The sequence below is a fragment of the Brassica napus genome, chromosome A1, assembly GCF_020379485.1.
Source record: "Brassica napus cultivar Da-Ae chromosome A1, Da-Ae, whole genome shotgun sequence".
NCBI classification, from domain to species: Eukaryota; Viridiplantae; Streptophyta; class Magnoliopsida; order Brassicales; family Brassicaceae; genus Brassica; species Brassica napus.
In genome coordinates, this window is record NC_063434.1 from 6,158,023 (window position 1) to 6,185,818 (window position 27,796).

At 35.0% G+C, this 27,796-nt stretch overlaps 6 protein-coding genes and 1 non-coding gene across 9 annotated transcripts; all 7 read left to right on the top strand.

Moving 5' to 3' along the window:
* The first annotated feature begins 950 nt into the window (after window positions 1-950).
* Window positions 951-5,077, top strand: LOC106438457 (LRR receptor-like serine/threonine-protein kinase GHR1). Of its 3 annotated transcripts, none has more exons than XM_013879619.3 (5): window positions 951-1,118; window positions 1,244-1,336; window positions 1,449-2,560; window positions 2,651-4,168; window positions 4,249-5,077. In XM_013879619.3, the coding sequence occupies exons 3-5, from the start codon at window positions 1,468-1,470 to the stop codon at window positions 4,836-4,838; spliced, it is 3,201 nt and encodes a 1,066-aa protein (XP_013735073.2). In that variant the 5' UTR covers window positions 951-1,118; window positions 1,244-1,336; window positions 1,449-1,467; the 3' UTR covers window positions 4,839-5,077. The 3 variants fall into 3 exon arrangements, with proteins under 3 accessions (XP_013735073.2, XP_048596127.1, XP_048596132.1); XM_048740170.1 differs by having other exon boundaries at window positions 952-1,118; window positions 1,488-2,560; XM_048740175.1 differs by lacking the exon at window positions 951-1,118 and having other exon boundaries at window positions 1,183-1,336; window positions 1,488-2,560.
* Window positions 5,078-8,204: 3,127 nt separating this feature from the next.
* Window positions 8,205-9,564, top strand: LOC106373694 (transcription factor bHLH162-like). Its single transcript, XM_013813835.3, has 3 exons — window positions 8,205-8,413; window positions 8,514-8,879; window positions 9,244-9,564. The coding sequence occupies exons 1-3, from the start codon at window positions 8,285-8,287 to the stop codon at window positions 9,316-9,318; spliced, it is 570 nt and encodes a 189-aa protein (XP_013669289.1). The 5' UTR covers window positions 8,205-8,284; the 3' UTR covers window positions 9,319-9,564.
* Window positions 9,565-13,294: 3,730 nt separating this feature from the next.
* LOC106352223 (F-box protein At3g26010-like) lies at window positions 13,295-16,280 on the top strand. Its single transcript, XM_013791889.3, has one exon. It carries the CDS (start codon window positions 14,823-14,825, stop codon window positions 16,110-16,112), a length of 1,290 nt encoding a protein of 429 aa, XP_013647343.1. The 5' UTR covers window positions 13,295-14,822; the 3' UTR covers window positions 16,113-16,280.
* An 876-nt stretch (window positions 16,281-17,156) lies between these two features.
* On the top strand, window positions 17,157-18,642 carry LOC106348819 (late embryogenesis abundant protein 1-like). Its single transcript, XM_013788638.2, has 2 exons — window positions 17,157-17,402; window positions 17,839-18,642. Exons 1-2 carry the CDS (start codon window positions 17,256-17,258, stop codon window positions 18,484-18,486), a joined length of 795 nt encoding a protein of 264 aa, XP_013644092.1. The 5' UTR covers window positions 17,157-17,255; the 3' UTR covers window positions 18,487-18,642.
* A 2,138-nt stretch (window positions 18,643-20,780) lies between these two features.
* LOC106352224 (dof zinc finger protein DOF4.4-like) lies at window positions 20,781-21,971 on the top strand. The gene has a single exon (XM_013791890.3). The coding sequence runs from the start codon at window positions 21,077-21,079 to the stop codon at window positions 21,812-21,814; it is 738 nt and encodes a 245-aa protein (XP_013647344.2). The 5' UTR covers window positions 20,781-21,076; the 3' UTR covers window positions 21,815-21,971.
* Window positions 21,972-23,579: 1,608 nt separating this feature from the next.
* Window positions 23,580-23,650, top strand: TRNAG-GCC. The gene has a single exon. It is a non-coding gene; the product is annotated as a tRNA-Gly (tRNA).
* Window positions 23,651-24,222: 572 nt separating this feature from the next.
* LOC106373657 (dof zinc finger protein DOF4.4-like) lies at window positions 24,223-26,621 on the top strand. The gene has a single exon (XM_013813801.3). It carries the CDS (start codon window positions 25,669-25,671, stop codon window positions 26,392-26,394), a length of 726 nt encoding a protein of 241 aa, XP_013669255.2. The 5' UTR covers window positions 24,223-25,668; the 3' UTR covers window positions 26,395-26,621.
* Window positions 26,622-27,796: the final 1,175 nt, after the last annotated feature.

The window sequence follows — 27,796 nt, forward strand, 5'->3', positions numbered from 1 at the left end:
TCCTCTTTCGACGGCGGTGCGTGACGTGGTCAGAGGCCTCCTCCACTCCGGATCTTCACTCCTGCGCGGCGGTGAGACTACCGGAGGAGAGTTTTAACGGCTAGCAGAAGGAAGCTTCGTCCTCTGGTTTTCAGAGACGACACGTATTGGGGTTTGCGACGACGGAGTGGTCAACCGGAGAAGCGAGCCCTGTTTGGCGTACGTGGTGGAGCTCTACATCCCAGCGCCGGAGTTGATGCTGTGGCTCGTTCCGGTGGTATGAGTTTCACTCTTCTTGATGCTTAGATTATCTTGCCGGTATGTGTTGTCGTCGAAGCCCGACTTTCTCAGTCCGGACTCTCTGTCCGGTTTTAAGGCTAAGGATCAGGCAAGGAACTCCGATGGCTCAACCCGTTCTGGAAAAGCGCCTTTGGTGTTGTTGCTGATGGTACATGGAGAGCACGTGGATTATACGGTTACCACGGCTTGGTTTGCATTTGTAATTCCATGAATAGGTTTAGTTTCATTGTGTGTTAGTTGTCTTGTATCGTTTTGGTCGAATTAGGTGGTAGAAGAGATGGTTTACTCTGACCTGTAGGGTAAATTCATCTCACTGTGGCTTAAGGTACAATGAGATTTGGATTAGGTGGCGTATGGTCCTTGGAAGTGATCATGGGTGGCACTAGATCCCCTCATTGTATTGTGGTATAATCTCTGTTGAGGTTAATTGATTGTACTAAGTTTATTGGTGAATGAAAGTTGAAGTTGAGCCAAAAAAAAAAAAAGAAAAGACTATGGAAAAAAAGCAAACTATTATGTCTTTCTCGTGAACCCAACAAAAATATAAAAAATTAATACCATTTACCCTCTTTACGGAGTCCTTGTCGTTCTCGTTTTTTCCCATCTTTGCTTTTGTTTTAGCCTTCTTTGTTTGGTTCTTCTTAAAACAACTACAGTGACATTCAAAGTGTGACCCACAAAAAGTGTCTCACTGGTTCACTCTACTGTGTTGAGAACCAAATCCAAAAAAAAAAAAAAAGAACTCAGTAGCAGTAGTGCATGAGCTAAAGAAACAAGACGATTCTGCTTCAAAGTTTTTGTCTTTCTTCTTCCTCAACTCTGTCGGCATTTTCATTCCGGTAAAGATAAAAATCCTTCCTTTTTATCTTCTCTCTTTGCTTTGAGGTTAGGGTAGATCTTCGAATGGGACCACCCAACATTGAATTAAATTAGCTCATCTGTTCCATTTAATGTTTCTTTCCAGCTGAGATTCCCTTCGGTTCAAGCTTGTCTCTTCTCTCTTTGCTTCTTGCATTTCGTTTGATTGGGGTTTCTTCAGAAGGTTGTTCCTTCAAAGGTGAGATTTTTCTTCATTCTGTGTATTGATGTTTTTGTTTTTGCGCAAAGATTGAAACTTTCGCTCGTAACTTTGATGGATTCTAACTTTGGTTCATTAACTTTTCTGTCAGATTGACTTGTGTTCCATGAATGTTCTGTGAAAATTGTAGCTTTGAGGGAACCTTTTTGAAGTCAAGGATGAGGATTTTGTTACTACTTCTGTCCATGTTTGTTCTGTCTGCGATGGGCCAGCTTCCTTCACAGGACATCATGGCATTGCTTGAGTTCAAGAAAGGAATCAAACACGACCCTACAGGGTTTGTCCTCAACTCCTGGAACGATGAGTCCATCGACTTCAACGGCTGTCCTTCTTCCTGGAACGGTATCGTCTGCAACGGTGGTAATGTAGCTGCTGTTGTTTTGGACAACTTGGGTTTGTCTGCAGATGCTGATTTCAGTTTGTTCTCCAACTTGACGATGCTTGTCAAACTCTCCATGGCCAACAACTCCATCTCTGGTGTCTTACCAAGTAGCCTAGGCAGTTTCAAAAGCCTCCAGTTCCTGGATTTGTCTGATAACCTCTTCTCTTCTTCACTGCCTAGAGAGTTTGGTGGATCAGTGAGCTTGAAGAATCTTTCTTTAGCTGGTAACAACTTCTCTGGTGAGGTTCCGGAGTCTATGGGTGAGTTGGTTTCGCTCCAGTCTTTGGATATGAGTCGTAACTCCTTATCTGGACCTTTGCCAAAGTCCCTGACAAGGCTGAACGAGCTGCTGTACTTGAATCTCTCTTCTAACGGATTTACCGGGAAGATTCCGAGGGGCTTTGAGTTGATTTCGAGTCTTCAAGTGCTTGACTTGCATGGTAACTCGTTTGATGGTAATCTTGACGGAGAGTTTTTCATTTTAACGAATGCGAGCTATGTGGATTTGAGTGGGAACAGATTGGTGACAACGTCTGGGAAGCTGGTGCCTGGTGTTTCTGAGAGCATCAATCACTTAAACCTCAGCCACAATCAGCTTGAAGGTTCATTGACTAGTGGGTTTCAGTTGTTTCAGAACTTGAAAGTCTTGGATCTTAGCTACAACGAGTTATCCGGAGAGTTGCCTGGTTTTAATTATGTCTATGATCTTCAAGTGCTCAAGCTTAGCAACAACAGATTCTCAGGTTCACTTCCCAATAACTTGTTGAAAGGTGACTCTTTGCTTTTAGCGACGTTGGATTTAAGTGGCAACAATCTCTCAGGTATGCTCTTAGCTAGAGAGTGGGGATTGTTATATGTTAATGGTGGCACCAAGAAAACTAAAAATCTAACTCTTTTTGTTTGTGTTGCAGGGGCTGTAAGCGATATCATGTCAACAACTCTTCACAGCCTTGATCTGTCTTCAAATTCACTCACAGGAGAGCTTCCTCTCTTGACTGGAAGCTGCGTCTTGCTTGATCTCTCAAACAACCAGTTTGAAGGAAACTTGACAAGATGGTCAAAATGGGAGAATGTTGAGTATCTTGATCTCAGCCAGAACCGTTTCACTGGGTCGTTTCCAGATGTCACACCTCAGCTTCTCCGAGCAAATCATCTTAACCTTTCCTTCAACAAGCTCACAGGCTCACTTCCAGAACGGATCCCAACCCATTATCCAAAACTCCGTGTTCTCGATATAAGTTCCAACAGCTTGGAAGGGCCACTCCCAAGTGCATTACTATCCATGCCCACTTTGGAAGAAATCCACCTTCAAAACAATGGCATGGTAGGTAACATAGGACCCCTCCTGCCTTCTTCTGGTTCCAGAATCCGTCTTCTTGACCTCTCCCACAACCGGTTTGATGGTAATCTTCCTGGTGTTTTGGGAGCTTTGACCAGTCTCCAAGTGCTGAATCTCGCAGCAAATAGTTTGTCTGGATCTTTGCCAAACTCCATGAATGACATGGTCTCTCTAAGCTCATTAGACGTGTCCCAAAATCATTTCACTGGACCACTCCCCAGCAACTTATCTACAAGTCTTATGGCCTTTAATGTTTCGTACAACGATCTATCAGGGACTGTGCCAGAGAATCTGAGGAACTTCCCACCATCTTCCTTCTATCCTGGAAACAACAAGCTGATCTTACCTGCTGGTTCAAATGCATCAAGTGAATCAGAAGGTTCCAAGAGGAAGCCAAGGAACTTACTTATTAAGGTTGTGATAATAGTTTCCTGCGCCGTTGCTCTTGTAATCCTCATCCTTGTGGCTATCCTCCTATTCTGCATCTGCAAATCAAGAAGACAGCAAGAGCGTGGTGGTGTCACAGGTAAAGATATTAATAGGACAGTCCCCTCAGGCAGTGGAGGTGGTATGGTTATCTCTGCTGAGGATCTCGCCGCTTCAAGAAAAGGCTCATCATCTCCAGATGAAAAGCTAGTAGCTGTTGCAACGGGCTTCTCTCCTTCAAAGACGAGTAACTTGTCATGGTCGTCACCTGGCTCAGGAGATTCATTCCCAGCTGATCAGCAGCTAGCACGGCTTGATGTTAGGTCACCGGACAGACTCGTGGGAGAGCTGCAGTTTCTGGATGATTCTATCAAACTGACTCCAGAGGAGTTGTCTAGGGCACCAGCTGAAGTCCTGGGAAGAAGTAGCCACGGGACTTCTTACAGAGCAACGCTTGATAACGGAGTGTTTCTAACCGTGAAGTGGCTAAGAGAAGGCGTTGCAAAGCAGAGAAAGGAGTTTGCTAAAGAAGTGAAGAAGTTTGCAAACATTAGACATCCTAATGTTGTGACTCTCCGAGGATACTATTGGGGTCCTACGCAACATGAGAAGCTTATTCTTTCAGATTATATATCTCCTGGAAGCCTTGCCAGCTTCCTTTACGGTAACACTTGACTCTTTCTCTCTCTCTATCAAATATCATCGGTTTTGTCCATCAAGCTTACTGTTCTTGTTTGATTTCAGATCGACCAGGGAGGAAAGGTCCTCCTCTAGCTTGGATCCAACGGCTAAAAGTTGCGGTTGATGTGGCACGTGGTCTTAACTACCTCCATTTCGACAGAGCTGTCCCACATGGTAACCTCAAGGCAACGAACATACTCTTAGACGGAGCAGAGCTAAACGCGCGTGTAGCAGATTACTGCCTCCACCGTCTCATGACACAAGCAGGCACAGTGGAACAGATTGTAGACGCAGGCATCCTCGGTTACCGAGCTCCTGAGCTAGCTGCTTCGAGGAAACCGTTGCCTTCGTTTAAATCAGATGTCTACGCATTTGGTGTGATACTTCTTGAGATCCTAACAGGGAGATGTGCAGGAGATGTGATCACAGGTGAACAAGAAGGTGGTGTTGATTTAACGGATTGGGTTAGGTTGCGTGTTGCTGAAGGTCGTGGTGCGGAATGCTTTGACTCGGTGCTGACACAGGAGATGGGAAGTGATCCTGTTACAGAGAAAGGGACGAAAGAAGTTCTTGGGATTGCCTTGAGGTGTATAAGATCTGTGTCTGAGAGACCTGGTATCAAGACCATTTATGAAGACCTATCTTCGATTTAGTAAGAATGTTTTTTTCTCTCCTGTTTTTATGTTTTGTAGGTTGATGTTCCAATGGAGTTTGTTTCTCCTTTGTCAAGTGATATGCTTTTGTTTCTGAAGAAGCATGTTCTTGGTTTAAGGTTTTGTGTTGTGTGTCTGCTTCTGTTAGTTTTTTTTTTTCTTTTTGTAACGTTTTAGCTGTAAAAAATTGAAATCTGCTCATGTCTCATGAGTGAATGAAATTTTTAGTTTACCAGTTAGTTCTCTGTTCAGTTACCTTGGGCTTGGAGTCAAGTTCATGGAAGTTGTATTTGATCAAAACCGGTTAAATTACAAACTAAACAAAATCAAATAGCCTATTAAACCGTTGTATTGGAAATTTAGAATTTGTATTCCATCTTGGACTACTGTTGTGCTGTGGACTATGCAGTGTCTTGTTGGATTTGAGGGGGGACATCAAAGACCTTGAAGTGCTACTTATAGATGAATTTGAGCAGAAGCTGTTGCAGAAGGTAATCGTTGAGGTTTTGCCTGAATGGTGAAAAGATGATGATAAACTGGTACTGTCGATGAAATGGTTAGATTCAAAAGCTGAGGAAGATTTGTAGCCTGAGCAATTAGGTGAAGCCTTTTGCTAGAGTGCTATCTTTGATGTTTTGATGTATGAACATTCTTGAGCTTTTCTTTTTCTGAAACCATTGTGTTATAGGTTCTACAGACTGTTAACTGGATTAATAAAAAAAAAAAATTAAAACACTTCTTCATCCATTTCATAAGATTGTAGTATGTTGTAAAATGAATGCTTCTTGTATATACATGTACCAAATAAATTAAGTACAATGCAAATCCTAATAAAATGAATAAATCCAAGTAATAAAGTGAGTTAAAATTTGTATTGCAAATACTTTTTAAAGTTTGTTGAAATTTCCAAAACATGAGTGTTTTGAAACGGACTGAGTAGGGACAACCCTGAGATCTATGGAGTTTGAACAACTATTGTTTTGGAATCAAATGTTCTATTCATTTATAGGATGATTTATTGATCAAACAATTGATGCATATTAATTATTTAAAAATTGAGGAGCAAGCCGGATCTTATGTTATTCTGTGTGAAAATCCATCGTGTAGAGAAATATGATACGTTAAAACATTTTCACATGTTGAAGACGTGATTCGACCACTTTCTTTCTATCTATGGCCTACACGTCCATAGCTATCCCAAGATCAGATGTTTTTGTATTTGGCTCCTATAAGTCAAAATCCATATGCTAATTTTAAGGTTGTATATTAGAGTGGGAAGATCTATCAATAAAAATCGATTGTTGATGTCGATCGCACTACATTGTTGATGTCGACTAAACACAGCATTTGACAAGTATTTTGGATTTTGGTGGAAATAAAATAACTAAAGGACAAGAAACATTTTGTCAAGCGTATTGGATTTTTGTTATTAAAACCAACATATCTGAAGATGTTCAACGAAAAGAAAATCTAAACCATTTCTGATTCGATAATTTCTATTTTTCAGTTTAAGATTTACAATTGCAGAAATTGTATCATCTGTAATTTTCACAGTTTTGTCAAAAAAATGGCTCTACAATTAAATACTCCCTCTCTTTTTTATCCTCATTATTAGTACTCTAAATTGTCATACTTACATAAGATATACGCATCCACCATAAACTATCAGTGTAGCTGGGTTTTTGGATCCGTCCAGAGCCTCTTTACTTTTGGGAGATCCTGTTGCTGGTTCTCAGTTATGGGTGCGTGTGAGGTGCTTCTTCTTTCGGTGTTGTCGTCCGAGCTTGGAGGTTCCTGTGACAGTACGTAACGAGTCACGAGACAGCATCCGCGTCTCATTGGTGGTCTCTGTCTTCCAGAGTCGAGCTCTTGACTGTGGCAGCGCGTAAGTCTCTCTCTTTCCTGCAATAAAGGCGTCATCTTTTTGGAGTTGTAGCTTCTGTGAAAGCGGTATGGTCTGTAGAGTGTGGATAGGAGGTAGTTTGGCACTCGGTTCTCTTACTAGTTCGAAGGTTGCTCTTTTCCGGAGGAGGTGTGCCCGATATGTCTCACTGATCCTCTTGTTCGGTGGGTTAAATGGGTGTATACGGTCTTGGGTTTGGAGGGTTGGAGGCAGCAATCTCCAGTTCACCGTCCCGCACGACGGCACCGCCTATCTGTGGACTCCTCCTCGTGCTGCCGGTGGGGCGATGTTGAATGGGTTTGCAGCATCGTGATGTATTTCTTTGTGGTTGTGTTGATGATTGAGTCTCTTGGAAGCTGTAGGTCTTTACCCGTTGTTTCAAGGTTTGAGCCGCCTTTCTCTCTGGGAGCTCGCGGCAACTGAGAGCTTAGTCCCCTCACACTTCTCCTTTGGATCATCGTCTCTACGTTACCTCCGGTTCATCTCTTAGGCTATTCTTCTTTGTAATAGAAAGTGCATTTTCATTATAGATGCTTTGTTTAGTTTTAATTTCTGCAATTCCGTTTCTAGTCTTCTTCGTATTTCTGTAAAAAAAAAGAAAATTTGGTATAATAATCTTAACATTTTACCAAAAAAAAAAAAAAAACTATCAGTGTAGTGTGTACATAATAAAAGATAAAAACTTGATAAAGATTGGTTTACAAATTGATTGGTGATGGGAACTAAAGATTATAAGCATGTCTCAGTGTTGATTATGTTCGAGTGGTTCAGCAACATCCACGCATTGCCTTAGCGAAAAAGTTGACCACATTATCCCCACCAATCTTCATTTCATTAACCTTATCTTATCTTCTTTATACATATATAGAAAACAATTTTAAGTGTTTTCCAATGATAGTATTTAGATAGAAGATTTATTATAGTTATAGCGTGAAGAAATCATGTATGGGTTTAGGTTCTGAACTTTTTGGTTACAACAAAAGAAATAGGAAATTTCATACAAGTATAAATAATTATAGCACTCGAATGTAAGTATGATTCACTCAACTTACTGGGGGGACCTTAGTCACTTCAATAGAACAAAAGTTAGAAGTAATATTGGAATTTTCAGTATACCATGTTGAGAGTTCATGAATTTTCTGTTTAAAGCTAATTATCGATGAATAGATTCCACTCATACTCTTAATTACAAGCTAACGTTGGTCTCTTCTTACTTCCAAAGTAACAAACTCGATCATATAACTATATGAATCACAATATAGTAAGTCAAGAATTATATTTAAAGACCATACTTTTTACTTTGTCTTGCTTTCGTTATATCTTTCTATATCTGTATGCAACCTTTTGCCTTTTGGTATAGATACCCTTCCTTTACAAACCCTTTTTCACTAAACTGTTATTAGCACAAATTAATTATCATTAGGTGAACCAATATATATGTCACTTAAACCAAGTAACTCTTTCCTTTATATATATACATGTGGTTAATATTTCAGTCTCATAGTCTATGTGAAACACTCCAAGAAGAAGAGTGTAAAAAAATATGGATCAGAGCCATTTAAACGCAAGTCAATCAAGATCTGTAGATCGCAAAACTATTGAGAAAAATAGAAGGATTCAGATGAAAGATCTCTACTCAGAACTCAACTCTCTTCTTCCTCAAACTTCTAGGGTTTCTTCGTCTTCTTTGTCCTCTCATATGCATACATATAATATGTGATTTCATGTCTAGTATATAAAAGCCTTTTTGTTGTTAATGGTTATATATATAGGAGTCTTTGGCACTGCCTGATCAGCTAGATGAAGCTGCAAACTACATCAAGAAGCTACAAGTGAACGTGGAGAAAAAGAGAGAAAGGAAGAGGAAACTTCTTGCGACTGCAGCTTTCGAGAAATTGAATTCCACTGGATCTTCATCGATGTCTTCGAGTGTGGACGTCTCCATGCCAAGAAGGTTGCCGAGAATCGAGATTCAAGAAACCGGTCCGGTTCTTCACATCTTTCTTGTGACAAGCATGGAACACAAGTTTATCTTCCATGAGATCACTCGTCTTATCACTGAGGAAGCAGGAGCTGAGATGACTCATGCTGGGTACTCCATTGTTGATGATGCCGTCTTCCACACTCTTCATTGCAAGGTAATTAAGATTAATTTTTTGGATCTGATGATTAAGAAAAATCAAAATTTGCTATTGCTACTATGCTAAAATATGTGTAATCCACACTGTATTCTCGCAGTGGGAATATGATTAAAGTTGGTCACTGAACTAATATTCAACTTGGTAAAAACACACGTTTTTTTTAATCTTTAGACAACGATTAATCGTATATACTTGCATATTAATTATGTTTATACTTTATCAATAAAGATACACTTAAAATGCAAAGAAACTATACATTGATCCTATCTAATAAGTTGATTCCTGGTACTATGACTATCTATAGATGTCCTATCTTTTTTTTTGTTGCTAATTGTTAATTTATACCGTAATTTACGTATAGGTGGAAGATTGTGATTACGGAGCTGGGACTAGAATTTCAGAGAGTCTGAAGAAACTTGTGAACACAGTCAACTAATATTCTCTCTAATGTGTACCCTTTCGTCCCTCTCCTTGCAGCTTTTTCAATTTTTTTTCTTATGTTTTACTTTTTCTTTGTTTGATTTTATCTTTTATTATGAAAGCAATGTTTCGTTGTGAGCATAATACGCCATTTTAAAATCTATAGAGATGATGTATTGGAATTGAAATTGATACTTAAGAGCAAAAAAAAAAGTATCTAATTATGTAATCTCTCTGTTTTTAAGATATATATTTTTCTGTATTTCACACATATTGAAAATATATAAAGTATCAACTATTAATTTCACACATCTTATGTACTTTGCTACAGTACAATGACTTGTCCGTGATGTTTTTTTTAACGATACTTGTTCGTGATGTTGTCTTGCGACGGTCTATTCTCACGATACCTGTGGACCTAAAATGATATGAATTCGAAATTGCTAAAGCTTTGAAAACTCAAATCGTAGATATGTCTTGATACTTCAAATCATTAAAGCCTTTTGTGATTGTTCTACACATTTAGATCTTGATAATAGGGCACCTCCAATGAAGTTTTTAAAGAGGGGTTCTTAAAAAAAAGCCAAAAAAAAAAACCAAAAAGCTAACGATAGGTTCTTAAAATAGAGTTTTTAGAATTGGTAAAAACCTCTAAAGTGTCTTTTCCTTATTGGCTTTTTGTGTGTATGTCTCTCTCTCCCTTGTTTTTTTCTCTCTTTGTTGTCTCTTTTTCTCTTAAAAACTTCAAAAAGATTCTACCATTGAACATGACAAATTACAAAGGATTCTAATCTTCACAAATTATAAAATTTACAATTAAATTAATCATTAGACTAACCAATGGAGATGGTCTTATAATTCTGAATGACTGATTCGTTCTACGTGATTCGTTCTTTTTCGAAATCGCTGTTTGTACTTAGTTATTTTATTTTTAACGATTTATATGCACTAATATCTTTAACTTTATCTGAGCCGACTCTGAAATTTTAGAGATTATATGAACAAAAGTTTTAACAAAAAAGTTTATAAAAATATGAAGATTATATTTATGTAAATTATTTTTAAAATTTTGGAGGGCATAGACAAATGTTTTACTTGACTATCCACATAAACTTTATATATAGTTTGACAGTTAAGTTTTGTTTGTTCGCATATATATTCTCCTATGCCCGAGTGTAATTCAGAATTAAGCATTACTATTTCTATTATCCAGGTCATTTTATGCACAAGTGTAATAGAATTACTAATTATATTCACAGGTCATTTCTGTAAGAAATGTTCACATTGATTTATTGTTAAACCCGAAATTAGAAAGTCTTAACCAAATGTATCCAATGAACTGTCTTCTCTATTGTTTTTCATTAAACATTCAATTTTTCATTTTCCTCCAAATTATTAACTAATAATCACAGCAACTGTAAAAACCATAAACTAACAAATCCCGCAAAGCCTCCTTATAAATTGGTCATCTCTAAACCCTTCAATGTCTATAACATACTCAAGAACATCTTAAGCATTAACCAAATCAAAATCTCAAAAGAACAAAAGGAACACAAAATGGACCAGAAAACAAAACAAATTGTCTTTTTCGTGTTGTTCTCCCTTTATTTATCTTTCTCTAACATTTCAGTCGCTGAAACACCTTACACGTACGATCAAAATCCAGAGAATGGACCAAAGGGATGGAGCAAACTAGATCATCAATGGAAACCTTGTAACAACGGAAAACTCCAATCTCCGATCGATCTCACTAACGCAAGAGTTAGTCGTGCTCATGATGAAACATGGAAAATACACCACAAACCAGCCGATGCTGTAATTTTGAGCCGAGGACACGACATTATGGTTAGACTTTTAAAGTTATTTTCTTAACTATATTATTATTATTACATTAAACATGCATGCTAGTTTCTAATAATAGTAATGAAACAAACAAAGGTATCATGGAAAGGAGATACTGGAAAAATGATGATACATCGTACAGAGTTTAAGTTGGTGCAATGTCATTGGCATTCACCGTCTGAGCATACCGTTAATGGAACTCGGTTGGTGTTTTCTTCTCTTCGTCTCATTAACTAGTAGTGGGTAACAATGTTACAAGAACTAACTTATATTTGTAAATGTGTTACAGTTATGACATGGAGCTTCACATGGTTCACACGAGTGCTGAGGGCCAAACCGCAGTGATTGCAGTTCTTTATAAATTAGGGAGACCTAATGAATTTCTCACAACGGTATAATATCAGTATCTTTTATATATATGAAGATCGTGTATTTCATAACCTTTCTACGTTTATATTTTATTTTAAATGCAGCTAGAAAATGAAATAAAAACAGTGGGAAAAGAAGAGAAGGAAATAGGAATCGTGGATCCAAGAATTATTGGGTTTCATACCGACAAATTCTATAGATACGTCGGTTCTCTCACTGCTCCTCCATGCACTGAAGGTGTTATTTGGACCGTCGTCAAAAGGGTATATTTTTTTAATGTTGTTTGTAGATAGATTTCTACACATACTAATCTTTTTTTATTCGTTACAAATGCATAGTTTGCTAATTTTAAAGAGTTATTTGGGTTCACTCCCTACGGTTCACCAACCAATAAGATTTAGTTATTTCAAATCTGATATCTTTTAAAAAAGGAAACAAAATATTGTCAAATTATATTACGTTTTTAAAATTAAAAAAGTATAAATAAATAAAAATAATAGTAGTTGCAAAAAAAAAAAATTTCAAAAAAAATTAATACCATAAACAAAACACTAAACTCTAAATCTAAACCCTAAACCCTTTGGTAAACCCTAAACCCTTTGATAAATTTTAAATTCTTGAATTTAAAAAAAAATATTTTTAACACAATCAACAAAACACTAAATCCTAATCCTAAACCCTAAACCCTTGGGTAAACCCTAAATCCTTGGGTAAATCCTAAACCCTTAGGTAAACCCTAAATCCTTGAATAAATCCGAAACTCTTGGATCAAATCTTAAACTTTAAGATTTATGATTTATTCAAGAGTTTAGAGTTTACCTAAAAGTTTAGGGTTTAGGGTTTAATATTTGTTGGCAGCATTAAAAATACTGTTGAAAAACAAATTCTTTTTTTTTTGCGATTAAAAAATCTTCTTTTTGTGATTAATACAATTTTTATTTTAAAAATATAATATAATTCGATAATATTTTGTTTCTTTTTTTAAAAGATACTGAATCTAAAATGACACAATCCTATTGGTTGGTGAACCTACAGGTTCACCTAGGGGGTGAACCCAAAAATAAGTCAATTTTAAAGACTTATTCTTGGGTTCACTCCCTAGGGTGAACCTCTAGGTTCACCAACCAATAGAATTGTTTTATTTTATATTAGAAATCTTTTAAAAAAGGAAACAAAATATTTTCTCAAGCTATAGTTATATTATATTTTTAAAATAAAAAGGTTAAAATAAATAAATTAAAAAGTAGTAATTAAAAAAAATATATTTTTAACATTCTCAGCAAAATACTAAACCCTAAATCCTAATCCCTAATCCCTAAACCCTAAATCCTAAACCATTGGGTAAACCTTAAACCCTTGGATAAATCCTAAACTTCAAATCAAAAACACTAAACACTCAAGGGTTTAGGGTTTAGGGTTTTAAGATTCAGTGTTTTTGATTTAGAGTGTGAATTATCCAAGGGTTTGGAGTTTGCCCAAGGGTTTATAGGGTTTATGATTTAGGGTTTAGGGATTAGGATTTAGGGTATAGTGTTTTGCTGCCAACGATAAATTTTTTTTTTTTAATTCGTTTTTCTCTAACTATTATTTTTTTCTAATTTTTTTAACCTTTTTATTTTAAAAACATAATATATCTTGACAATATTTTGTTTCCTTTTCTAAAAGATATCGAATTTGAAATAATGAAATCCTATTGGTTGGTGAACCTAAAGGTTCACCCTAGGGGGTGGACCCAAAAATAACTCAATTTTAAATATGAAATTGTGTTTGTAATTAATGTAGGTGAATACAGTATCAATGGAGCAACTTGCTGCTCTGAGAGACGCCGTTGATGATGTAAGTGCTTGGAATGATCGCTAATTTGATTTCCTCAGTTGATATTAATTTAATCTATTACTAATCATTTAATTAATTGAATAGGGGTTTGAAAGAAATTCAAGACCGACTCAAGACACAAATGGAAGATCGGTTTGGCTATACGAAACAAATGTTTGAGTTGTAATTGGATTAATCTCCAGATTGTATCGTTTCGTATATTATGTTTTGAGCTTTTCTTTTTTGGGAATTTTATCGGAATTAAGATTCAAGTCGCAAATATGAAATACAAAATACCGAAAGTTGTGTAGTTTAATTTCAGTCATACACTCAGATATTACCAAGAATTTGAGATAATCTCACGTCAAAAAGGGTCTATCATGACAAAAGCGCGAGTCCGGAGTTTGATACATAGTTTGGGATCACTAGTGTAAGTGAATCTTCTTGTCTTTAGTTACATCATGATATAATAACATAATTTACCTTTACTTATATCGCAGAGACCGCATTTAGAACATTTGATCGATAGGAAACAACAAACTATGTGGGAAACCTCGAGGTCGTCTCTTTTAAAGCTTTGTTTATTGGGACCCTTGTTTATTTATGTCCATCTTAACCGAATTTGTACCTTTTTTAAAATATCCCTGAACCCTGGACTCTGTTAAAACCAGTTGGTTTTGAGACTCATTGGTTTCCAAAAAAAATGAACTAAAAGGGAAAACGTTACAAGAGAATATGAAAATATTTAAGTTAAAAAAAAAAGAATATGAAAATATTAATGTTACTGAAAATTATAGGGGTTAAACTTGCAATAATGATTCTGTTTGTATTCTTGACTAATTTTGATATTTCTCAACATATTTAGGTTGAGAAAATGAAGGTTGGCAATTGATCTGGAAGTGGAGATGTTAAGAAATATATATATGTTAAGATGACACTAATTTATTAATAAATATATAAATTAATAATATTAAGAGGATAATCTCTATTTAATAGTATTTATTAATGTCTATAAGTATTAATTTACAGTTACATAATTAAAATATGTTTAATGTAAAATATATAAAAAAGTTTCATTATTTATATAATAATTAATTTTTTCATATAATTTTATTTTCGTATCAAAATATTATAAATTTGTACAAGAATTTCAAAATAAACTCTCTTGTAAATAAAAACAAATAATACAATGTTTTTAGTGTGTACATAAACGTTAGAAATATCAATTATTAGTTAGAAATTTAAATGAATTATATATATATATATATATAGAGTTTTTAAAATCATTAGTTTATCGAATTATAACATATTCTAAATCAATCTAATTTAGAACATGTAAATTATATTATAATAATATTTATTAAAATTTATGGAGTTTATATTTTTTTTATTGGTTGTTTCGGGCCTTGTCACTATTTTTATTGCTCATATAAAAAAAATCATTTAACTAACCCAGAAAAAAAAACTAGAGAAAACCCTATTCGCAAACATCCAATGGATTCAGCAACAAGCACCATACATCACCTCCCAGATGCGATACTGACGGAGATTCTAGCGAGGTTACCCTTAAGAAGCATCTCTAGATTGAAATCCGTTAGCAAAACACTGAAAGCAACACTCGAATCTGTGTACTTCAGACGTCTCTTTGTGTCTCTACATAAGGACTCCTCTTCCTCTTGGTCGTTATGTTCACACAGAGGAAAAAAACTGATAGGGTTCCATGGATGCAAGACATGGGATCTTCCAAAGTCTCTAGGTTCATTCATCTCAGTGCCTCTTGGTTTTAAGTTTAAGGCTTCTTCCAATGGATTGGTTTTGATCGAAAGATATGATCATGATTGCTCCTATGTGGGCAATCCAGTTTTACAACAGTGGGTCAAGATCCCTCAGCTTCCATGTGGTTATTGTGGTGTGCTTGGTCTGGTGACTCGCGTGGACGAGGACGGCGTCGTTTTGGGTTTCAAAGTGGTTAGGATAGCTTCGTCTGTAATGAGGAATGATCATGCCTCCTATACCTTGAATATGTTTGTGTATTCCTCTGAGACAGGGATTTGGACTTCCAAGATTCTTCAATGCCCTCATCTAATCACCGGATACGGTGCTAGGGCTACGAATCTGAATGGTACTATTTATTTTGTCATTCTCCATGTACCTGGAGTAGTCTTAGCTCACGATTTCTATTCCAATTCTGATCAGTTCATGTTTGTACATTTACCGGAGCATTCCAATCACAGCAACAACGGTGGGGTGGACGGAGCCTTGACTACATCCAGAGGGTTCGTCATGTATGTGAAATCATTAGTTCAAAAGAGAGGAACTGTTTTGAAGGTTTGGAGATTGAACAACGATGAATCTTGGCAACTCTTGTGTGAGATTAATGGTCTCTCAATTAGTGGTAGTTTTGTACCCATAGCGATGCATCCATTTGATAGTGATATTGTCTATCTGTGGCACCAAGAGAGTCCTCGTCATCTGGTATCATGTAACTTTTTTGATAAGCTGGTATCATGTAACTTGCGGACGGAAACACTCATCGATCCAGCTAGAGAATATCATGGAAATTTTTACATGAACCTGTCTGGTTTTGAGGAGTATATGGATGAGATAGGGAGTTCAAGACCATCAGATTGGAACTATGGAGCTTTAAACGGGTTATTTCAATCCGTGCTCCCACGGTGGATGGAACCAGTGCCTCGTCCTCCCCAAGTTGAGATGATATATACAACTTCACTACCTTCTTACGTTGCATGCTGCTTAACTGAACAAGAGGAGAAAGAGGAATAGAGGCAACGATATTGTCATTTAAATTCAGTGTTTTCAGTATATTTTCTTCTCTTGTCTTTGGGTTTATTTATATAGCCATGTGGACTTAACACATGTCTTCGGTTTTATTTTGTGCCTAGTTTCTTGTTTCTGACAAGAGTATTATCATGTATACAGTTCTCCTCAAACCAAGTTGAAATGTGTGTTACAAACCAAGACCAAAACCACTATCGGTTTATTCATCGTAGATATCTACTATGTAAAACTATGTAAAAGTCTTTAGTAAAGTTTGTACATTATTAGATAGATCAGTAACTAGTATGCGTTTACATAGTAGATACATCAATAAACTTCTAATCCTCTAACCATAGCCAACCACGCCTCCCTTCAATAAATCTCCTCAGCAATGACGAGAAAACCGGAGGCACAGAGCGACCGAGGGGTCCTTCTCAGATATGCGAACGTTCTTTGCTGAGTGAGACCTTTTGGACCTACAACATACTGGGGACTCCCTGTAGAAGGAGAGGGCAAAGGGGAGATCATTTGATTCGGTGCAGGCTGGACCGTGCAGCATCTAAAACATGGATCAAAATCTAATATACATTCATTTAGCTTCACGATAAGAGGAAACTAACAGAAAAGGATCAAATTACCTTTGTTACGTACGTCAACATTACTAATTGGTCCGAAGAATCGGTTAGATGAATCGAGTTTCATATTGATAACTGTGAAAATAATTAAATAAGTTAGATAAATTTATTTATCACCATTGGTTCTAAATTAAAAATTATGGTATCCAAATTTAATAACCATCTTTCTACTCCCATTACCGTGTACATGTGGACATTTCCGTATCATCCAATTATATTGAGTGGATAAGACCATTTCTCGAAACGGTACGGTTCATTGCGGCCATTAACAAATCGTTGAAGAGGCAAAACTGTTCACTTCAACACACGTGCCATCACTTCAACACGTGTCACACACTTAGGTTGCCAGCTTCCGCTGTCGGATCCATTAGCTGCAACGTATTAGAGAACCGACCTCTTAAATACCCACTGCAAAAAAAGAGGAAAAGGCATCTCGATTGAGTTGAAATATCTTCATAGGAAACAAATCTCAAATATACGAATTGGAAAGAAAACTCTTTTGTTTGTTGATTTCATGAAAATGGCGCCCATGCAACTAACCAGAGCCACTCTCTTTGGCCTATCAAAGGCTTTGCCTATAGCACGATCTCCCGCAACTCTCACTGCTTCGACCAGGAAAGTCTCTCGCGTCTGCTTCGCCTCCTCTGTTAGCCACTCCGAGGTTACTTGCACAACTTTGCTTTCAGTTTTTTGTAGATACACATATGATTGCTACGACAAAAGAGTAATTTAGCATTCAAGATTATGTTAAGAGATTTGATTCAGAGAAAGCTGGTTGCGAGAGTGTGCGAGACATCCTTTTGAAACCGAGAGAGTATCTTTTATTTTAGTGCGAGTATGTTTTTTTAAAAATATTTTGTTATGAAAAATTGACAGAAAGTCACAAAAAATATCTTACATACAAATATGCTTGAACATGCTTAGCTATAATAACATGTCATAGACTCATAGCTATAATAACATGTCATAGACTCATAGCTAGACTATATTTGGATCGATTTTATGTGGTTTTTAGGTTAACGTGATGTACAAGTTATTAACCACTGTCTGAAATTATAACTTGTAGAAATTTAAGTTTATGTGTGTTTTTTTTCTAGGGACGAGATCCAGTAGGGAATGCCAGAGACTCGAAGGCAGATTTAGATTACGGTTCAAAAAAATGGAGGGAAGATACTGGAGAAAACTATGCACAAGCAGCTAAAGACAAAGCTAATGAAGGAGCGAGCAAAGCTGCTGATAAAGCTTACGAGACCAAGGAGAAGGCTAAAGACACAGCCTACGATGCAAAGGAGAAGGCTAAAGACACAGCCTATGAGGCAAAGGAGAAGGCTAAAGACACAGCCTATGAGGCGAAGGAGAAGACTAAAGACACAGCCTATGATGCAAAGGAGAAGGCTAAAGAATACGCCGAACGGACTAAGGAAAAAGTAAACGAAGGGGCCTATAAGGCAGCTGATAAAGCAGAAGATACAAAAGAAAGAGCCAAGGAGAAAGCAGAAGGGGTTAAGGAGACCGTAAAGGGTAAGGCTGAGGAGCTCGGAGAGAAGACGAAGGAGACGGTGAAAGGAGCTTGGGAGACTACAAAAAATGCTGCGAGGACTGCCACTGAAGCTGTTGTTGGTCCTGAAGAGGATGCGGATAAGGCACGAGCTGATATCGATAAAGGCGTGGAAGATCTAACCAAAAAGGCGGAGAAAAAATCTGAGAAGGACCGCAAAGAGGATGAGTTCATAACATTTAACTAATAAGAGAGAGATCTATATGTTGTGTTTGGTTGTTTTAAAGTGTTTCATCTCTTTATGTATTGCTCTGCTGTCAGCTTATTCTCTTGTTTTACGGCTTCATCTTATGTATGTTAAGATGCATTAGTATATAAATAAAATAAATCTATGGTTTTCTCTTCATTTTTTAATAGGGCAGTTCCTGTATCAGTCTCAATTTCCACCAACATATTTGTTGTTTGGAGGTCGAACTATGCTGTGGAGTTCGGTGCACCCATGAGTTTATTTGTTTCCACAATATGTTTTTGCTTTCTAAGTTTCTATCCAAGCTTGTTGACCGTTTCTACATTTTGACTTCTCGTTTGAGCTCTAAATGAGAGCGAGTTCATCACCATTAGTATCATTAAACAAATCAAAAATGAGGGAAAAAATAAATTTAGATGATTTTTGAGAACTTTATGAGCCCCTTTAAATATTATTATGATTGGTTTTACTTTAGTATTTAATAAAACTTATAAATAAATTAAAATATTAATAATTTAGTTTACAAACAATCTTAATCTAATTTGAATAAAGAAACCTAGTTTAAATAAAAGAACAACCATTACAATGTGGCGCGGACCTTCTCAAATAGTATATGTTCTTTTCATTTCCTTTTAATACTCTTTGAGATTATCATGGCTACAGAGAATCATTTGTTACAACTTATATCCCTCAAAGAGTGATAAGAAACCTTTTGGTTTTTGTTCAAAAAAAAAAAAAGAAACCTTTTGGTTATCAGTCTTTCTTTCGTGTTACTCTCGCCAATTGTATCTATCTCGAAAATGGTCAATATACATAGATTTTCTGCTTTGACCAAAAAATAAAAACACAGACATTTTCTGCTATTAGTTAGTTTCTCACACGCATACACAATTTTATCCTTTCCGAACAAATTACTACTAAGACTTTAATTGGTAACCATTAAAGAAATACGGAGAATAAGAAAAAAAATGAATAAAACTAATAAAATAAGAAAAAAATATTCCTCTCTTAATTTGATAAAGAATTATTGTAGTTTATTATTTCTTAAATGTTAAGGAATGTAAATGAATTATAAGAACAAATATTCCTTGTAAATGGTGTAAATTGTAAGGAATAATAAGGAATTCACTATTCCCACTCATTTTCTTGGTCACCATTTAGAACCTTAATCTTTATTTATTGTAAGTTTCTTGTATAGACTAGGATTTTTATTAATTAAACTTCTCAACTAAAGATAATCGTAAAAGAAACTCTCAACTATAAATTCTGTGAAATAAATCCTCAAATTTCTGTGAAATAAACCCTCAACTATTTTTGAATAGTACAAAAAACTTCAACTAAGTTTTCAACATTATAAACCTTCAACTTATAAACCATTAATGTATGTCACCCTCCGTCACAGAGGGTAACATATATTAACAGAATTAAAATTGAGGGTTTATTTCACAAGATTTTTAATTGAGAGTTTTTTTTACGATTCATCTTTAGTTGAGGGGTTTAATTACTAAAACCCTATAGATTACTTATATGATACGTAAAAATATCTTGTTTTCTGAATTTTTTGTCTTTTTGCAAAAACTCCTAAACATATATTATATTGCCTCCATTTTTAAATTCAAGATTTATAAGAAAATATTTGATTATGTGTATTTTCTAAATAAAAACATTATTAATCATTTATCTAAATATAAACTATCCAATAGAAAATAGATTGCGGAATATAAATAGTCATATAATATAAAAACTAATAAACTTCACATTGAAACCTCAAAAGTTCGTGTTGTTTCAAAATTTGAAACAAATAATTTCTCTAAAATGTCACGTATTTAAAAACGGAGGAAGATATCAATAAACTCTTATGATGCACTAGTAAAACATGTATGAACACACATACTCACACACATTGCATTTTTTCCTAGTAAACCACAACTAAATCAATGTCTTATATCTTAATAAATCACTAATAAATCCCTAGTAAAGTAAATTATTCAAAAGCTTTGTCGATTCTAAAAAATAGGGATTACATATTAATGTTTAACTACTTTGTTCTTCACATTTTGTATTTTCTTGAACCGCAGAATTTCAACATTTTATTATACTTAAAGATGACAAATCTTGTGAAGATTTTCTTATGGAAAAAGTTATCTTCCTCGCCAACGAGACTGCACGTGAACTTACACGCTCGCACATATTCTCTTTCATAATAAACACCTATAAGTTACAATTGCTTTGCCTTTAACTGCCATTATACTCTAAATGCCTCCTAGATCTTTTTAATGTTTATATGACTTAACTCATTTAATCATATCTTCATTATTCTCTAGTTTTCATATACATCCAAGAGTTAAGAGTAAGAGAGCCTTGGTTTTTGACAAAGCTTAGCCTAAGATTTATTGTGTGAAGATAGATCTTCAGATTTTATTAATACACAATCTCTGACACGTTTTTATCATAATCTCAGTCTCTTAAAAACAATATGTAACACTTCTTCAGTTTCCACGCCCCAAGAATCTATATAAGAACCCCTCCACAACTATACCAAAGAGCATAACAACAACAACACCAAAACTAAGAAGAGCTCTTGAGAGAAATGGATAACTCCAATGTACTCGTTAGGGGAAACCGTCAAGTGAATGAAGAGAAGCCTCCTCCGCGAGTGTGTCCAAGGTGTAGCTCAGACAACACCAAGTTCTGTTTCTACAACAACTATAGCGTGTCTCAACCACGTTACAACTGCAGGAGCTGTCGCCGATTCTGGACTCATGGTGGAGTTTTAAGGAACATACCAATTGGTGGAAGGGCCCGCAAAGTCAAGCGTACAAGGATAGATCAGCCATCTGTTTCTCAGGTGGTTTCTGTTGTTGAACAGGTTAATAATCACCAACCTTTCTCACATGCTCAAGAAACCAACGAAATTCTTGGAACTTTTGGTGGTTCTTCTTCTTCTGCTGCTGCTGTTGGGAACCATTTCAGTTATTCGACTGAAACTCATAGTGTGATGGCGCCTCCAATTCGAAGCATTCCACCAATGGCTCGCTTTGATGGATCTTTTAACCAAGGTTATTACGGTGATGGATTCAATGATTTGGTTGGTAATCCTTTGATGAACCAATCATTTGGTGGAAATGTTGGTAATTATAACAGTTACTTCGTAAATCAAGAGGATCCAAACAAGCGAAACCAGAGCTTCAACAACAGCATGAACATGAATCATAGTGCCAGCACTAGTGGAAGCAGAGAATATCCAGGCATTGATTACATGATCAATAACAACAACAAGAAGTATGTGTTTCGTTCCGCCTATCATTTGGAGAAGCATGGTCCTTGAATCATAACCGTTTTACCCGTTTTCTTTTAAGCTAATAATGTTTCAGCTTTTCGTTTCTTCTGTTGGGTCTTCTTATTTAAGTTCTAAGAGTTTGCATCTTTGTATCAGGCATAAGTTACTTGTCCGGTCTTTGTATAATATTACTAATTTATAATCACCAGTTTGTTGTGTGTTTCATAACTGATGAGTCAGAGAGTCAGAGAGATATCTATGTGTTTCAAGTGTTTATGTATTGCTCTGTTTTAGCTTATTCTCTGTTTTAAATAGCGCCTAATCACATATGTGAGAAGGGAGTAACTATAAAATTAATCTATGACTATTTCTAAAATTTTGAGTTTGTATTTATTAAGTTAAATAAATTCCAACCTAAAGCCAATGAATGATAAATAAATTGACACTATTTTTCTTATATATTACTTAAGATATTTCAAAACTTTCAATGTTAGATGTTTGTCTTTATTACGCTTTTTCAAGATGATTACTCTTTGATCATCAGTCTTGAAATATTTGGATACAGATTAATGAGCGAATTTTTTATTACATCAATTATGGATTAGGTTAGATAATATCGATTGGGCTTTGATTTTTTTTTGCTAAACTGTAAATATCATATATGAAGATAGATTCTACAAAAAATATTATATTGGTTCTAAGCCATCTTGGCAAAAAAGTTAAAAACAAGATGGGTCAACATTTTAAACTAGAGACTAAGGACTTATCGAAGCCACATAGCCATAAAATCTCTGAATTTCTTATTCTTCCTTCTAGCGGAGATAACGTTTCTCAGCTCTTTGTCAATGCTCCTCAAGACCGCGATCGACGGGAGAGAGATCTGATTATGGATCAAGTTATTCCGCTGCTTCCACAGCTGAAACACCACTGTTTGAGTTGCTAATTTCTTAAGCAGAGATAGTCACAGCTGAAACATTATGGATCGATTGGGCTTTGATACCATATTAAATTATATATGATTTCAAACTAATATATTATTTTAGAACTCTTCCGACATGAGACTTTGTTCCTAATAGTATATCTTCTGTCAATCAAAATTTCTACAGGAGACTGTTAAAATATTGCTGTTCGAAGGTCATAAAATTAAACTAAGCAGCCTGTGGTTCAGCGAGAAATGTGCTTGGCCGTTTAGAGTATTGTTTGAGCTCTTAATTTGTAAACCACCTTTATTTGATATGATAACAAAATAAATTTTATGTTGTGGGGCCAAGTCTTTCAAATGCCTGTGGCTATTGTTACTCTGTTTTCTGTTGTTCATCTACAATTTGCAAATATACAATTTTGAGTTTTTGTTCTTCCGTTTAACTTTTCGAAAGTTTTTTTTCATTACCTTGGAGGAAATTTTGATAAATCCCTTATAAAGTGATTTATGGGAGATGTATTAAAATAGGTTACTCGATATATAAACTTTTTTTTGGTTGTCAAATATATAATCTTTACTCTTATGGCTTAACTAATGTCTTTAAAAATCAACAGCTTTCCACACCATATGGAAAATGGAAGAAAGTAGAGCGAGGGGGAACACAGCTATGATGATCCTGAGCAGTTTATTTTCAGTTTTGGATTGAGTGTTACAACTGTATTTCAAAGTTGTGCCTATATACACTGGACACATGTATTTGATTTAAAGACTGTATATATTCGCTACTCGATTCTCCTTGCCACCTCTTGTTTTCAGTTTTACATTCCAGTTAGGCCAGGGACGACGAGTGAAGTAAATTTGAGTATACTATAGAGAATGATAAGCAACGAAGCACCAGTGGTCTAGTGGTAGAATAGTACCCTGCCACGGTACAGACCCGGGTTCGATTCCCGGCTGGTGCATTCCCTTTGAGCTGTGAAGATAAATGGTTGAACGAAGGTTGGGTCCTTCGTGCTCATCTGATTTCTTCCAGATGATATTGCCCCATGCTGAGCTCTTTTTTTTTTCCTCCTCTTCGGTTCATTTAAAAGGTGCTGCTAGACGGCAATACATAAAAATTGAAGGCAACGTAAGCAAACAAGATTGCTTCCAACAGGAAAATGAATTTATTAAAATCTCCATGTTCCACGAAGAAGAAAAAAAGCAATGAAACTCACAACAACAAATTTAACAACATCAAATCAACTGGAAGTTTTATGTGTGTGTTTAAGGCGTAGAAGAGTTAATAAAATTGAACTAATGAGAGAAAGAGATCTATATGTATGTGTGTTTCCTTGTTTTCAAGTGTTTGATCTCTTCATGTATTGTTCTGTTCTTAAGCTACGGTTAATCTCATGTATGTGTAGATGCATTGGTATATAAATAAGATAAATCTATACTGTGGTTCAGTCTATAACCTCATTTCTTACGGCAGTTCTGTCTAGAATATTAATTTCAATATCAATCACGAGGAGTTTAGCTTTGGACTCTAATCTTCCACTAGGCCCATAATCATCATTTGCTAATATCAATAACACGGCATAAAGCACTTTTTCCACCGAATTTTGAATTAAGAGCACAACACCATCTATGCATGTGCATAAACCACTAGTCTACTACGTTCGGTGTTATTACTATTTGTTGTTCGATGGTCATAAAATTCATTTTGCTGTGGGTGTTCAGTACTTCGGTGACATTCTTTTTTTGGCTTTTCACCCAAGCTTGTTAACCGTTTCTATTTTTTACTGCAAACCATCTTAATTTGATTTGAATAAAAGTCATAACCATTGTATTGTGGCGCGAACCATTTAAAATAATAATACTAGACATTTTTTGAACATTTTTTAATAGACTTTGGAGTATCTCTTTTTCCCGCTTATTTCAAAACTGAGATTTACCATCCATGACTATATATAGAGATATATCCCTCAAAAGGATGATACATAGAGGTGCTTTGTGTTTTTGAAGATAGGTTACTTGATATCGTGTTTAGTTAGCCGGTCTTGAAAAATAGATGACTTGATACAAAAACCTTTTGTTATGAGTGAGTCTCTTGCTTTCTTGATACTCATTTGCTTGCTATTTAGACCTTTCAGTTCTCATCATCTGTATCCATTATAATATGGTCAACTCTAAACACATACTATAATTTAGTTTCTTACGCACATTCCTTTTGGTATCTGGTATTTGGCATTGCCGTTTATTCTCACAAGATGTATCCACTTTATATAGAAAAAACTCCTAAACATATATTTATATCAATAAATTTTCTTATGATGTGCCAGTAACAACATGTATAATTAGTCTGATCTCATAATAAATCACTAATAATTTTCTAGTAAAGTAAATTATCTAAGTGTTTTGTCGATTTCGAAAAATAAGGATTTCATATTAATATTTGACTATTTTTTCCTCATATTAGATATTAATTTTAACTAAAGCATTTCATCATTTTAATCTATTTAAAGATGTAAAATCTTGTGAAGATGTTCATATAGAAAAAATTACCTTCCACACCAATGAGACTGCGCGTGAGCTTACACGCTCGCAAATACTCTCTTTCATAATAAACACTTACAAATTACAATTGCTTTGCCATTAATTGGCATTATACTCTCAATGCCCCCTAGATCTTTTTTATGGTTATCTTAACTCATTTATTCATATCTTAACTCTCAAATTTTTATATACATCCAAGAGTTAAGAATAAGAGAGCCTTGGTTTTTGACTAATATTAGCCTAAGGTTTATTGTGTGAAGAAATCTTCAGATTCTATTAGTACACAACCTCTGACACGTTTTGCTCATAATCTCAGTCTTTTAATAACAAGATGCATCTCTTCTTCAGTTTCCACGCCCCAAGAATATATATAAGAACCACTCCACAACACCAAAGAGCATAACAACAACAACACCAAAACTAAGAAGAGCTCTTGAGAGAAATGGATAACTCGAATGTGGTCGTTAGGGGAAACCGTCAAGTGAATGAAGAGAAGCCTCCTCCGCGAGTGTGTCCAAGGTGTAGCTCAGACAACACCAAGTTCTGTTTCTACAACAACTATAGAGTGACTCAACCTCGCTACAACTGCAGGAACTGTCGCCGATTCTGGACTCATGGTGGAGCTTTAAGGGACGTACCAATTGGTGGAAGAGCCCGCAAAATCAAGCATATAGATCAGCCATCTGTTTCTCAGGTGGTTCCTGATGAGATCCAGCAGGTTAATCATCACCAACCTTTCTCACATGTTCAAGAAACAACCCAGTTTCTTGAACCATTTGGTGGTTCTTCTTCCTCTGCTGTTGTTGGGAACCATTTCAGTTCGTTGCCTGAAACTCATGGTGATATGATGCTTCCAACTCGAAGTATTCCACCGATGGATCTCTTTGATGGATTGTTTCACCAAGGTTATTACGGTGCTGGACTCAATAATTTTGTTGGTAATCATTTGATGAACCAATCAATTGGTGGACATGTTGATAACTATAGCAGTTACCGCGTGAACCAAGAGAATCCAAACATGCGAAACCAGAGCTTCACCAACACCATGATGATGAACCATAATGCCGGCACTAGTGAAAGAAGAGGATATCCAGGCATTGATCACATGATCAACAACAACAACAACAACAACAACAACAAGTCTGTGTTTAGATCCTCCTATCATTAGGAGAAGCATGGTCCTTGAATCATAACCGTTTTACCCGTTTTCTCTTTATATTATGCTAATAATGTTTTAGTTTTTCGTTTATGGTTTGTGTTCGGTCTTCTTGTTTTTCAGCTCTGTTGGGTCTTTTTGATTTAAGTTCTAAAACTATGCATCTTTGTTTCCTTAAATATTAAGACATAAGTTACCTGTCTGGTCTTTTCTATAATATATATAATTAATCATCACCAGTTCGTTGTGGGTTTCATAACTTATTAGTAAAAGAAATATATATGTGTTTTCAATTTTTTTATGGATTGCTCTGTTTTTCTGAAAACGCCTGATATACAAGTTATGTTACAATCACTGAAAAAAAGATATCTCTAAAAGAAATTCAAATATACTTAAATTTGATTTATGTAATATTAAATATTTAAATTAACATAATAATTAGTTCGATTTAAATATTTGGATGGAGAATAAATAAATATTTTCAGTATTTTGAACATTTTCTGTAATTTTTTATATTTACTTGTGGCTATATTGATGATTTTTAGATATTTTTATTTTCTGAATATCTAATAGATATAGAATTTAAAATAATTAACATATTTAAGTATATAGTGATTTAGATACTTTTGATATCAAAATATTTTAATTTGGATCACATTCAAGTCTGGTTATCTGGATATTAAACTTTTAGATTCATCTGACTAAATAATCAGTTTTATTTTTTGTTTAGTATTACTTTCAAATCTAGTTTGGTTATTCGGATCCATATATTTTACCTAGACTTATTTTCTTCTATATAATAAAGAAAGAATAAAATAAATATAAACAAATATTCTAGGTTTATTTAACATATCCTATATATTAATAGAGAAACATTTAAAAAGTTATAACTTGTAGTTTGTATTAATTAAAAAAGTGTCATGATGAGTTGTCACGTAATTAGAATGCTAATTTTTCTTACATGGCGGCTTGAGAATCAATTGAAAATTTTGTTAGTCCCAAATTAAATTGATAGGGAATATTATATTATATAATATATCTATTATGAACCATTCATTTATCAAATTGAATTTTTTCCTTAAATAAAACCTATGGAATTACCAAATGTGATTAAGATATATATGACAATTAATGATTTTTAATAATAAAGATTTGCTAACAATTTGTATACTTTCTATCATTTTTGTTTAATTATTTATTATTAAAATAAATTACATAATTACATTGATCATATAATAAAAATTTAGATTTTTTTGTATATGTTGTCTTTTGAATTTTTCAAAACTAGTATAAATTACTAAAACAAGTGTCACATAAACTTTTGTTATCAAGGTTTAATTTTTTTCTATAATAAAATACAATGATTATAAAATCATATGAATAAATAATTTTATTTTAATAGATGTTATGTTAA

Coding starts and splice junctions, on each gene's coding strand:
- LOC106352224 (XM_013791890.3), top strand. CDS start 21,077: ATGGATAACTCCAATGTACTCGTTAGGGGAAACCGTCAAGTGAATGAA.
- LOC106348819 (XM_013788638.2), top strand. CDS start 17,256: ATGAAAATGGCGCCCATGCAACTAACCAGAGCCACTCTCTTTGGCCTA. Junction 17,403..17,838: donor CCTCTGTTAGCCACTCCGAG/GTTACTTGCACA, acceptor TTTTTTTTCTAG/GGACGAGATCCAGTAGGGAA.
- LOC106373694 (XM_013813835.3), top strand. CDS start 8,285: ATGGATCAGAGCCATTTAAACGCAAGTCAATCAAGATCTGTAGATCGC. Junction 8,414..8,513: donor TTCTTCCTCAAACTTCTAGG/GTTTCTTCGTCT, acceptor TTATATATATAG/GAGTCTTTGGCACTGCCTGA. Junction 8,880..9,243: donor TCCACACTCTTCATTGCAAG/GTAATTAAGATT, acceptor ATTTACGTATAG/GTGGAAGATTGTGATTACGG.
- LOC106373657 (XM_013813801.3), top strand. CDS start 25,669: ATGGATAACTCGAATGTGGTCGTTAGGGGAAACCGTCAAGTGAATGAA.
- LOC106438457 (XM_013879619.3), top strand. CDS start 1,468: ATGTTCTGTGAAAATTGTAGCTTTGAGGGAACCTTTTTGAAGTCAAGG. Junction 2,561..2,650: donor AAGTGGCAACAATCTCTCAG/GTATGCTCTTAG, acceptor TTTGTGTTGCAG/GGGCTGTAAGCGATATCATG. Junction 4,169..4,248: donor CCTTGCCAGCTTCCTTTACG/GTAACACTTGAC, acceptor GTTTGATTTCAG/ATCGACCAGGGAGGAAAGGT.
- LOC106352223 (XM_013791889.3), top strand. CDS start 14,823: ATGGATTCAGCAACAAGCACCATACATCACCTCCCAGATGCGATACTG.